Here is a 13,054-nt window from a genome sequence, read left to right on the forward strand (position 1 = left end):
CAAAGAGTCGGACGTGACTGAGCACACATACAGCAGCAGCCTAATGTGTAGGCTTCTTATCACCTTGATATTATTAGCTGGTTCATCTTTTTATTTAACTATAATGAGGAGTGATAATGTTAAGGGAAACACACTGATTGAAACCGCCCACCCTGGCCAGGTACCATAGTAACCATTTGCATGAGTTGTTTTATGACAGGAGATCCTGGTAAGGAATACGGAACTAATAAGCCACCCCCAACCAGAAGAGATCAGGAAAGGTCTAAAGGAGACACCGCCTGTCCGTCCACTTCCCAGAATCCCTCTCGCTAGCATCCATCTTGGCTGAGCGATGCGTGGGCCACCAGGAAAGACTCTGAATTAGAATGATTGGCCAAAGACCACCCGGAAACTAATCCCATCATCATAAAACCCGAGACTGCGAGCCACGGGGCAGAGCAGTTCTCCTGGGTTCCCTTACCCTACTGCTCTCCACCCAGGTGCCCTTTCCCAATAAAGTCTCTTGCTTTGTCAGCACATGTGTCTCCTTGGACAATTCATTTCCGAGTGTTAGACAAGAGCCCAGTTTCGGGCCTTGGAAGGGATCCGTCTTCCTGCAACAATAATACCTACCCAGCTAGTAAGTAGGTTTATTTAATTAAATGAGATCATGATCCCATGATTATCCACAAATACAGTGAATGCCTCTTTCATGTAAGATGCTGTGTTTAAAAAAAAAAAAAACTAGGGAAGCAAAAAACTGTAGAGGTATAAGTGCTTTGAAAAATATCTTGTGATGAATATTAGTTTGAAATACAGAGCTCTACAGGATCTGGTAGCAAGAGAATGGTATACAACAACCAGAAGGTCATCTTACTGCTATATTTAGTACTGGGTTGCTGCTGCTGCTGTTAAGTCGCTTCAGTCGTGTCCGACTCTTCGCGACCCCATGGATTGCAGCCTACCAGGCTCCTCCATCCATGGGACTTTCCAGGCAAGAGTACTGGAGTAGGTTGCCATTTATTGTCAGGACCTGCCAGCTATAGCTAGGATCAAGTAGAGAAGGAAACACAAGGTGCAGGAAGGTAGGTATTTAAGGTCCCCAGGAGTTCTTCCTGTTGGCAATAGACCTTTTCAGACTTAAACCTGTTCTGTAGTGAACCTATATAATCATGCAGACAATGTAGAACATTGATTAACAAAACAGATTCTTTCTGGAGCCAGAATAACTTGCTGAATTCAAATTACTGCTGTATTACCTTAGACAAATCAATTAACCTCTCTGAGCCTAGTAAAGATAATCATAGAAGCATAGGGTTGTTTGTGAGAATTGAGATACTTCATGTAAACTTTTTTTCTTAATTTTTTATTTTGTATTGGTATATAGCTGATTAACAACGTTGTGATAGTTTGAGGTGAACAGTGAAGAGACTCAGCCATACATATATATGTATCCCTTCTCCCGCAAATTCCCCTCCCATCCAGGCTGTTACCTAACATTGAACAGAGTTGCATGTACTGTATAGTAGGTCCTTGTTGGGTATCCATTTTAAATATAGCATGTGTACATGTCCATCCCAAACGCCCTAACTATCCCTTCCCCCCAACCTTCCCCTGGCAACCATAAGTTCTACACAGAAACTCTTAATAGAGGATCTGTGCTGTGTGGTTAGTCGCTCAATCGTGTCTGACTGCAACCCCATAGACTGTAGCCCCCAGGCTCCTCTGTCCATGGGATTCTCCAGGCAAGAATACTGGAGTGGATAGCCATTCCCTTCTCCAGAGGACCTTCCCAACCCAGGGATCGAACCCAGGTCTCCCACACTGCAGGCAGATTCTTTACCATCTAAGCCACCAAGGACCTGGTACACGGTAAATGTCAGCTCAGTAAATATCATTTATTGCTTTTATTTTCAAGACTTTCTCAGCTCCTCTAGATTCCATTTTATGTTACTCCAGTTTATTTCCCATTTTTCTGTCTCTGTCTCACCCTATTTCAGGACATTGATGGTATTAGGCCACATTTGGCTTGTTCATCTATAATATCTTGTGTATCATTAGCATCAAACAAGATCTTAAGATATCTTCTGAATTAAAAATTAGATTATCTTCAAAATAATTTAAGTGCTATATATATTTTCTTACAGTCTAATTCTTTTAAATTATCTATGATAATTTCTTCATAATATTTTTCTTTATAATTTAACATTTTTCTCTAGTTTTTTAAAGTATATTTTACTTTTATCATACATATACACTGACATATACACATATATGTACTGCACTGTGCTTAGTCGCCCAGCCCTATCTGACTCTTTGCAACCCCATGGACGGTAGCCCACCAGGCTTCTCTGTCCATGGGCATTCTCCAGGCAAGAATACTGGCGTGGGTTGCCATGCCCTCCTCCAGGGGATCTTCCCAACCCAGGGATCAAACCCAGGTCTCCCTACATTGCAGGTGAATTCTTTACCATCTGAGCCACCAGGGAAGGCCAACATATGTACATATATATTACATAGATTTAGTTTTTAATGTATTATGTAGAAGAGGTGTAGAAGAGAATCTTGGGCCCTGAGTTAATTTACTGGATCACAGAGTGAGAGTAGACACAGAGATACCAGTGGAAAATAAAAAATTAAACCCTTTAGGAAGGCAATTTGATAATGTCTGCCGATTCCTAAGATGTTTAAAATATTTTAACTGCCAATTCCATCTCTCAGCATCTGCCCAACAAATGTATTCACTTTAAAGCCCAAAGATTGTGTGAAAGTATGATCATAGTGATACTGTCTATAATAGTAAAGACTGAAAACAATTTGAATGTCCATTAGTAGAGGAGTATTTAAATTATATATAATTTTAAAATAGAATATGAAGCACTCCTTTAAAAGAATGAGGTACATCTTTATAAACATGGAAAAGTATCTTAAGATATGGTGATAAGTGTGGAGGGAGCACAAAGTGTAATAATATGTGTAGATAATTATGGCTTGTGTGCATGTATATTTCTTACAGAACAGCTATAACATATTAATGTTTGCTTATGCAGGAAAAATTTCTGGAAGTATTAACAGTCATCCCTGGGAGTAGGATGATGGTGATGAGAAGAGTGACTTTTATTTTATCTTTCTACTGAAAAAAAAAAAAAAAAATGTTTTTGAGCCTGTGTTTGAAAGGCTGTGTTTAAATTTTCTTTTTTAATGTTTAAAGAGAGTGAGGATTAAATGGTTAAATGTTTTGTAAGGTGTGTTGGATGTGAAAAGTGATCTATAAACGCCTACTATTTTTACTAAACAATAGAGTTGTGAGGCCTTTGTAACCTGAAGAAAGCAGCATTTCAGTGTTTCTTCCTACTAGAGCATATGGTGGTTAAGACTATGGGGGATGAATGCCTTAGATCTGCCTCTTATGGAGTTGATATGCAGATCCTTTCAGTATTTCCCATTGCTCTTATGGTGGAAAGTTCCATAGAAAGGATTGGAAGGGCTCAGTGACATTGTTCCAGCCAGTGTTTAAAACTATTGTCGGATATTCTTTTAAATTAAACTATTAGCCACATAGTGATTGCAAAACTTGATTGCTTTGAAGAGCCTTTGTTTACAGAGTTTGGTTTATTGTATTGCATGAAGAGTGCTTTTGACTAAGTGTAGCAAGATACCTCTTGGTCTGTCTGGGCAACAAGTTTGAAAATTAAGGGTATTATCTTGAGAGTTCTAGCCTAGCGTTTTATAGATTAACAGGAGACAGATTGTTGTGCTACTCTAGGTAACAGGCTTTTTGTTTTGTAACTCTTTAAAGTGTTGGTTTTCTCCCTTTTGACACTCAGGAGATTAATTTACTATTTATTTCACTAGATGAAGCCCTTAGAGAAAACATAAAAATACAGATAGGTCTTCTGATTGGTATAATCATTCTTTCTTATGACTAGGTATTTCAAAAATAAAGTTATATACATTAATACTATTATTTCAAAGCTTTTTTTAAAAAGGCAAAATCCCAGTAAGCACTGCAGATGTCATGTTACTACAAGATGACAATATGTAATTAACTGCCTGGAAAACAATAATAGTAAAGACTTCTTGAATGAAATGGTGGTGTATAGGGGAAGTATATTTGTATTTTAAATTTCATTCATTCATCTACTTCTCATCCCAAATACAAACAAATACAGCACTTTCTGTTATCAGAAGCTGATTGGCCAATTTATGGATGGTAACAGTAACAAAAATCTGGTGCTGTCCTGTTCACAAAGCACTTGTGTCTGCGTATCTTAATAAACCTGTGAGGTAAGCATTACCATCCCACTTTAAAGAAACAAGAGCTGGGACAGGGTAAGTGTTGTCCATGGACAAAGTAGCTAGAATCTAGAACTTCCTGATGTCACATTCATTGCCATTTTAATATTGCCCACTTTAGCTGTTTTTCAACTTGATGGAAGAGAGCACAGGGGATTATCTCTAGTTCAACATTTTCATTTTCTCAGTTAATAAACTAAAATGCACAGTGGACTTTACCCTAAGGTTGCCAGATTGACTTCAAAGTCTGCTTGCTCCCTTCAACGCACACACAAAGTGTTCTTAATGACCTAAAGAAAAGCACATAGGTCTTTTGCCTATTAAGGGTTTTACCTCAGAGAAACAGCCAAAAGATAAGAGTACATGGAAGATTTAGAAAAGCAAAAAAAGTTTTTAATAAAAATGCAAAACTTTATGATAGTCCTACACTCTGATCTGAGATTCTTCACTGAAGACTCCAGCTCTCTGATTTTATTTCTGAAGTCTTCCTCAACCTTTCTTTTAGTTCACTTAAGCTTACAGAGCCATAAGGCCAAAAAAGTAGATTTTTGTGCCAGGTACTCTTTTCAGTGTTTTATATCTTTCAACTTAATTAATCCTCACAATAACTTCATAAATTAGGTACTAATACTGAGCTACAGATTAAGTAGCAATTTAAAGTTCATAGTTAATAGTGGTTCTAGAATTCAAGCCCAGCCTATTAAATTCTAAGGCCAGAATTTTTAACTGTTGAGCTATACTACTTTGTAACAGGCAAGTTTGACCTTGGAGTACCAAATGAAGCAGGCCAAAGGCTAACAGAGTTTTGCCAAGAGAAAGCACTGGTCATGGCAAACACCCTCTTCCAACAACACAAGAGAAAACTCTACACATGGACATCACCAGATGGTTAATACTGAAATCAGACTGATTATATTCTTTGCAGCCAAAGATGGAGAAGCTCTATACTGTCAGCAAAATCAATACTGGGAGCTGACTGTGGCTCAGATCATGAGCTCCTTATTGCAAAATTTAGACTTAAATTGAAGAAAGTAGGGAAAACCACTAGGGCATTCAGGTATGATCTAAATTAAATCCCTTATGATTATACAGTAGAAGTGACAAATAGAATCAAGGGACTATTAGATCTGATAAAGTGCCTGAAGAACTATGGATGGAGGTTTGTATCATTGTACAGGCGGCGGTGCCCAAAACCATCCCCAAGAAAAAGAAATTCAAGAAGGCAAAATGGTTGTCTGAGGAGGCCTTACAAATAGCTGAGAAAAGAAGAGAAGTGAAAGGCAAAGGAGGAAGGGAAAGGTATAACCAATTGAATCCTGAATTCCAGAGAAATGAGAGATAAGAAAGCCTTGATAAGTGAACAATGCAAAGAACTAGAGAAAAACAATATAATGGGAAAGACTAGAGATCTCTTCAAGAAAATTAGAGATACCAAGGGAACATTTCATGCAAAGATGGGCACAATAATGGACAGAAATGGTAAGGACCTAACAGAAGCAGAAAAGATTAAGGGGAGGTGGCAAGAATACACAGAAGAACTGTACCAAAAAAGGTCACTCAACTAGAGCCACATATTCTGGAGTGTGAAGTCAAGTGGACCTTAGGAAGAATTACTGCGAACAAAGCTAGTGGAAGTGATGGAATTTCAGCTAAGCTGTTTAAAAAACTGAAAGATGATGCTGTTAAGTGTTGCACTCAATATGCCACCAAATTTGGAAAATTCAACAGTGGCCACAGGACCGGAAAAGGTCAGTTTTCATTTCAATCCCAAAGAAGGTGAATGCCAAAGAATGTTCAAATTACTGCATAATTGGGCTCATTTCACATACTAGCAAAGTAATGTTCAAAAGGCAGAGGAACCAGAGATCAAATTGCCAACTGTGCCTTTGACTGTATTCACAACAATCTGTGGAAAATTCTTAGAGATGGGAATACCAGACTACCTTGCCTGCCTCCTGAGAAACCTGTATGCAGGTCAAGAAGCAACAGTTAGAACTGGACATGGAACAATGGACTGGTTGAAAACTGAGAAAAGAATACATCAAGACTATATATTGTCACCCTGCTTATTTAACTTATATGCAGAGTATGTCATGCAAAATGCTGGGCTGGATGAATCACAATCTGGGATCAAGATTGCTGGGAGAAATAACAGTAACCTCAGATACATAGATGACACCACCCAAATGACAGAAAGTGAAGAGGAGCTAAAGAGCCTTTTGATAAGGGTGAAAGCAGAGACTGAAAAAACTGGCTTAAAACTCAGCATTCAAAAACCTAAGATCATGGCATGTGGTCCTATCACTTCATGGCAAATAAATGGGAAAACAATGGAAACAGTGACAGACTTTATTTTCTTGGGCTCCAAGACCACTGCAGACAGTGACTGCAGCCGTGAAATTAAAAGATGCTTGCTCCTTGGAAGAAAAGATACGACAAACCTAGATAGCACATTCAAAAGCAGAGACATCACTTTGCCAACAAAGGGCAAAGCTATGATTTTTCCAGTAGTCTTGTACAGATGTGAGAGTTGGAACATAAAGAAGGCTGAGCACCAAAGAACTGATGGTTTCAAACTGGGGTGCTGGAGAAGACTCTTGAGAGTCCGTTGGATAGCAAGGAGATCAAACCAGTCAATCAGTCCTAAAGGAAATCAACCCTGAATATTCATTGAGAGGGCTAATGCTGAAGCTGAAGCTCCAATACTTTGGCTACCTGATGCAAAGAGCCAACTCATTGGAAAAGACCCTGATGCTAGGAAAGATTGAGGGCAGAAGGGGGCGACAGAGGATGAGATGGTTGTATAGCATCATTGACTCAATGGACATGAATTTGAGCAAACTCTGGGAGATAAGGAAGGACAGGGAAGCCTGGCATGCTACAATCCATGAGGTCGCAGAGTTGGACACAACTGAGCAACTGAATGACAATACTACTTTGAACTAAGTGACTTTGTTAAGTGGATTAAATCCATTTCTTAGGATCTCCAGATTGGATGAAATTCCTTTCCTAAGGTTCCCAACTCTTTTCTTAGGGTTTTATTATCACATTTTACAGATGAAGTTAAGTGAGTTGGCCAGAATCTTAGATTATTCAGTGACTGTGTTAGAAGTAAATTTATGTCCTTTGGTTTCTAGCCCACAGTTCTTGAGATTATAAATTAACACTGTCACCTTTGAGCTCATTAGCTATTGTCAATTCAAGTGATCCACCCATGTTGAAATTTTGTTGCAGCAATGAAAGTATGTTTACATCCTTCACATTTCACCTTTGGGTGTTCCCTGGAGTACAGTTAGGTCACTATGCAAGTCCCTAGTTTTATACAGTTTTACAGTGTTTATGCCTTACGACACATGAAGACATAGTAGTGGAGTATGTCTTAAAAGAGACATCTATTGCTTTAAAATTTTTAAAGTGCTATTAATATATGAATCTACAAAAAATTTAATTTGATCATTGCTAATGCTATCAAGAGCCAAGTTAACATTTAGAATATTCATATTTCTGACCCTTGAGATGATAGGCAAATGACATGACCAAATTCATTTCATATCCACTAAACTCAAGCAGTAAAGAAATACATCGATTTTTCTTCAGGGACTTTGTGCAGATGTTTTTCTATTTTTTTAGAGAAAGCCCCTTCTGACTTCATGTGGAGTAGAAAACTAACTTAGTTTATTTCATGCTGCTCAATTTAATTTGGAATCATTTTTTAATTCCCAGATGCTTGGGTACAGAGCACTTCTCCCTGGAGCCTTGTTTCCTGACAGTGGAGAGTAAAGGATTAAATTGAGCTGAAACTAAACTGATTGACATTTTGACACTCTGTAGATTGTGAAAAGAAAGAGAATTTGTTCAACTTTTAGAAACAGTAGTAGGAAGGATTATTTCCTAAAAGGTACCCCAGTCTACAGAGATGATTTTTTTTTTATTAAAAAAATCAAGAGGCTTGTTCTAGCACTTTGCCAGTTTTCTATATTACAGTTCAAAATGGGAATTTAACTTTGAAAAGCCTTTGAAAAGGCCTAGATGGGGGTATTAAAACAGTCTCCTTCATTTGTTGAATGGGCACTGACAGGTCTTTTGAGGGAAAACAAAGGACTGTGCACTTCTGGGGTGTCACTATAGGAACCTATTTGTAAAAGACAAGTATACATATTTATGAAATCTTTATCTCTGTCGCTTTTAAATGCCAGATATATTAAGTGCTGCATTGAGTAAACATATCCTGCTGACTTCTTTTCCTGACAGATACAGATGATTACCATGCCATCATCTTTCCTAAACTGCATCACTTAATGTTGACTTCTCTTCTGTGTCATGAAAGGAACTGGACTCACCTTAACAGTGCTGTTCCAAACAGCCTGTTACTTTTTTTTTTTAATCACTGCAGGAGGCTGTAATAAATTACAGCCTAGAAGAAGTTTCAAACTGGCAAGTTTGCCAGTTATTTAAAGCAATTTATTTTGGGGTGTATCAGCAGATTTTTTTTCTTACACTGCCGTTTGGGTGCCTGCTGACACAGCCTGAATAAATCTTTCAGAATTTTTCCTTCCTAGAGATGGATGAAGATCATGGTGCGCTGGACTCCAAAGTCCAGACCTTTTATTAACTCTTCACTTGCCAGCTAGTTCCTAATTTAGGTATCTTTTTCCAGCATGAGTTTGCAATATTTGAAGTTCCTCAGTGCCTTGGTAATAATTTTGTTTTATGGAAGGATCAACTTCCAGAAGAATGATTCGGATTATAGACACAGAATTTATAGTTTAGATTATTTCATTACTAGTGTTTTGAAAATGGCCAAACTTCCCATTGGGAAAAGAGGTCTGAAGTTTTATATGAAACAAAGACTTATTTATTCTTGATTCTAGCATATGCTCAGTAGTAAAGTGAGTTCTTCCTAATTTTAGTCTCTTTTATATTTCTAGTTTCTCTTATAATTTTTTTCTCATGAAAAAAATTCTTATAATAGTGAAGTCGCTTTTTAAAATTGTTAATTTTTGTCTCTGGAATTCTTATAGCATCTTATATTGATGTATAGTTTAGTGAGGTATTCATAAAAGGTAAAAATACCAATGCCCAAAAATACGTATTCTGATCAGACAGTAAGGACAAGAGATAAGGGGGCTAACTTTTATTTACTGTGTGCCTGCAGGGGGGCCAGTCCCTTTTGTCAGCCACTACACACAGTGTGTAGGAGACAGAGAAAAGAGATTCTCCTTTTACAAAGAGCTGGTCCCTGTTTGGGTGAAAGGCATTGCTCAGTGAGTAGTTAGAAAAATCATAAAGCATTAGGGAATAGGTTTTAGTGGGAAAAGCCCTAGATCAGGAGTTATGAAACAGGAGTTCATATCTAAGTTCCTATATGTCACTTACAAATCAGGTCATCTGGCTAGACTGTGAATGTTCCCACATCTCTACAGTGAGGATATAATTTCTAGCCTGTCTTCTTCTCTAGATCATTGCACACAACAGTTCTCAACCCGGGCTGCACACTGGAATCACCTGGGAAGCTTTGAAAAATACTGTCTTTTGGATCTCAGTTCAGTTCAGTCACTCAGTCATGTCCAACTCTTTGTGACCCTGTGGACTGCAGCATGCCAGGCTTCTCTGTCCGTCACCAACTCCTGGAGCTTGCTCAAACTCATGTCCATTGAGTCTGTGATGCCATTCAACCATCTCATCCTCTGTCGTCCCCTTCTCCTCCTGCCTTCAATCTTTCCCAGCATCAGGGTCTTTTTCAATGAGTCAGTTAATTCGCATCAGGTGGCCAAAGTATTGGCCCATCTGGATCCCAACCTTAAGAGATTTTGATTTGATTGGTCTAGGGTGCAGCCAGGCATTGGGATTTTTTTTAATCTCCACAGGTGGATTCATATATGCAGTTAAGGCTGGGAATCCGTAGATTGTAAGATGGTTAGGAGAGCCCTTATACATTTATTTACAAGCATTAGCAGATGATAATCGACATCTCATACGCTAGTAAAGTAATGCTCAAAATTCTCCAAGCCAGGCTTCAGCAATACGTGAACCATGAACTTCCAGATGTTCAAGCTGGTTTTAGAAAAGGCAGAGGAACCAGAGATCAAATTGCCAACATCTGCTGGATCATCGAAAAAGCAAGAGAGTTCCAGAAAAACAGCTATTTCTGCTTTATTGACTATGCCAAAGCCTTTGACTGTGTGGATCACAATAAACTGTGGAAAATTCTTCAAGAGATGGGAATACCAGGCCACCTGACCTGCCTCTTGAGAAACCTATATGCAGGTCAGGAAGCAACAGGTAGAACTGGACATGGAACAACAGACTGGTTCCAAATAGGAAAAGGAGTATGTCAAGGCTGTATATTGTCACCCTGTTTATTTAACTTATATGCAGAGTACATCATGAGAAACGCTGGGCTGGATGAAGCACAAGCTGGAATCAAGATTGTCGGGAGAAATATCAATCACCTCAGATATGCAGATGACACCACCCTTATGCCAGAAAGTGAAGAAGAACTAAAGAGCCTCTTGATGAAAGTGAAAGAGGAGAGTGAAAAAGTTGGCTTAAAGCTCAACATTCAGAAAACTAAGATTGTGGCATCTGGTCCCATCACTTCATGGCAAATAGATGGGGAAAGAGTGGAAACAGTGGCAGACTTTATTTTTCTGGGCTCCAAAATCACTGCAGATAGTGATTGCAGCCATGACATTAAAAGACACTTACTCCTTGGAAGGAAAGTTATGACCAACCTGATGCTGTTTCTGCTGCTGCTAAGTCGCTTCAGACATTAGTTTGTCAACAAAGGTCTGTCTTGTCAAGGCTATGGTTTTTCCAGTGGTGGTGTATGGATGTGAGAGTTGGACTATAAAGAAAACTGAGTGTGGAAGAATTGATGCTTTTGAACTTTGGTGTTGGAGAAGACTCTTGAGAGTCCCTTGGACTGCAAGGAGATCCACTAGTCCATCCTAAAGGATCAGTCCTGGGTGTTCACTGGTAGGGCTGATATTGAAGCTGACACTCCAATACTTTGGCCACGTGATGCGGAGAGCTGACTCATTTGAAAAGACCCTGATGCTGGGAAAGATTGAGGGCAGGAGGAGAAGGGGACAACAGAGGATGAGATGGTTGGATGGCATCACCGACTCAATGGACATGGGTTTGGGTGGACTCCGGGAGTTGGTGATGGACAGGGAGGCCTGGCATGCTGCGGTTCATGGGGTCACAAAGAGTTGGACACCACTGAGCGACTGAACTGAATCGACATTGTAGATACTTTTTTCCCATCAAAACTTCAACTGTTTTGCTTTAAAAAAAACTCAGTTAATTTCTGCGTCTTCCTAGCCCGTAGCACATAGGAAGCCGTTGATAAATAAGTGTTGTATTCTCGAGTGTACAGCCTTTTAAGTTTTAAGGTTATTTGAAAAATGGGATTTGTTTGCCATTCGTGTATAAAGCCGATTAAAAGACAGGACCTTTCTGTTGAAAAATTCCAAAGAAATACGAACCTTTCTTGGCCACCCACACCCTATTCCGCACCCTCAATCTCGGGCTCGCTTCATTCCTCCACTCAAGCCGAGGCAGCTTGGTGCCGACCCTCGCTCCGCAGGTCTGGACGCCGGTTGCGGAACCGGCGTGTGCGACGAGCTCCGGGGCGGGGCTCCGGCGGGCCCGACCCTCCGGCTCTCGGGTCCGCCCCGCCGGCGCTCTCAGCCCCGCCCCGCCCCGCCCCGGACGCGAGTTGGGGTGGGCTGCTGGAGGCTCCCGGCCGCTGGGAGTCCGCGGCCGAGCCCCACGGCTGCGGCGCCTGCCTCCGCGAGACCCGGCGGGCCCAGCTCGGCCGCCGGGAGCCCGCACTGCCTGCGCTTCCAGTCCCGTGGAGCCCAACGCGAGCGCCTCGTGCCCCAGCCGGGCGGGGGCCAAGATGCGGAGCCGTGCGCCCTGAGCCGGCCCCATGACCCTGAGCACGTTGGCCCGCGAGAAGAAGGCGCCCCTCGCCTGCACCTGCAGCTTCGGTGGCCCCGACATGATCCCCTACTTCTCCGCCAACGCGGTCATCTCGCAGAACGCCATCAACCAGCTGTGAGTGCCGCGCGCCCTCCGCCCTCTGCGAACGGTCGCTCGGAAAGTTTGCTTTTCAGCAGCCGGTTTTCCCAGCAACTGGGAGCAAGCAGGGGTGAAATCGCACCCTGCTCGCTTGCAACTCCCGGGGCCCCCAGGGGCAGCATAGTAGGGTAGAGATGTAGAGTAATTCTTGGAGGCGGAAAGTGTCCTGAGGGTGGGAAGGCGGACAGAAGAATCCTTTGGGAGAATTTCTGGTAAACTTTGAGAGGATCTGAAAGTGAGGTCGCCCCAGGGAAATTGTGATGACGGAGTGACAGCCGTTTGGCATTTTGGAGACGGGCTAAAGCGGTCAGTAGCCTCTCAGCCGCCGGCCGGAAACGCTAGGACTCCCCTGCGGGTCCCGCTGGCGCTCAGGCTCCCGTGTTGTTTTGTTTCCTTGCTTCAAATAAGTTTGCTTGTGACCGTAGGTTTCTGTTGCAAGCCGTGCACACGAAGAAGGGCAGTTCATTTTTCACACTGTCTGGTTGTAGTCTAGAATTATTTCATAACGCTGGATTTTAGTAGTAGTTTGACTCTCTTTTTGTCTCCGCCAGTAGTAGTACGCGCTTACAACCGAAGCCTGCAGGCACACCTTCAATCGCTAAAGTGAAAGATCTCGTTGCATCTTTAAATCATCACAGTTTTCAGAGTCTCTAGAATTGTTCCTCCCTTCCTTGGTGGTTTAGCTATTTCT

General features: G+C 41.2%; 1 protein-coding gene and 1 long non-coding RNA gene across 5 annotated transcripts in view; one reads left to right on the forward strand and one right to left on the reverse strand.

The window, feature by feature from the left end:
* LOC129649543 (uncharacterized) overlaps positions 1 to 11,878 on the reverse strand; it is a 113,730-nt gene extending 101,852 nt beyond the window's left edge. The window contains exon 1 of the long non-coding RNA XR_008713155.1: positions 11,766 to 11,878. This is a non-coding gene — a long non-coding RNA (uncharacterized LOC129649543). The remainder of the gene's footprint in view (positions 1 to 11,765) is intronic.
* Positions 1 to 13,054, forward strand: part of SSH2 (slingshot protein phosphatase 2) — a 246,769-nt gene that overhangs the window by 131,704 nt on the left and 102,011 nt on the right. The window contains exon 1 of one of the 4 annotated variants that reach the window (XM_055577065.1): positions 11,982 to 12,339. The exons of the other annotated variants lie outside the window; for them this stretch is intronic. Within the exon in view, the coding sequence (XP_055433040.1) occupies positions 12,212 to 12,339 (128 nt within the window). The 5' untranslated portion in view covers positions 11,982 to 12,211. Of the gene's footprint in view, positions 1 to 11,981; positions 12,340 to 13,054 lie in introns of those variants that run through there. 4 annotated transcript variants of the gene reach the window in all.

Source organism: Bubalus kerabau, chromosome 4 (assembly GCF_029407905.1).
Source record: "Bubalus kerabau isolate K-KA32 ecotype Philippines breed swamp buffalo chromosome 4, PCC_UOA_SB_1v2, whole genome shotgun sequence".
Taxonomy (NCBI): domain Eukaryota; kingdom Metazoa; phylum Chordata; class Mammalia; order Artiodactyla; family Bovidae; genus Bubalus; species Bubalus kerabau.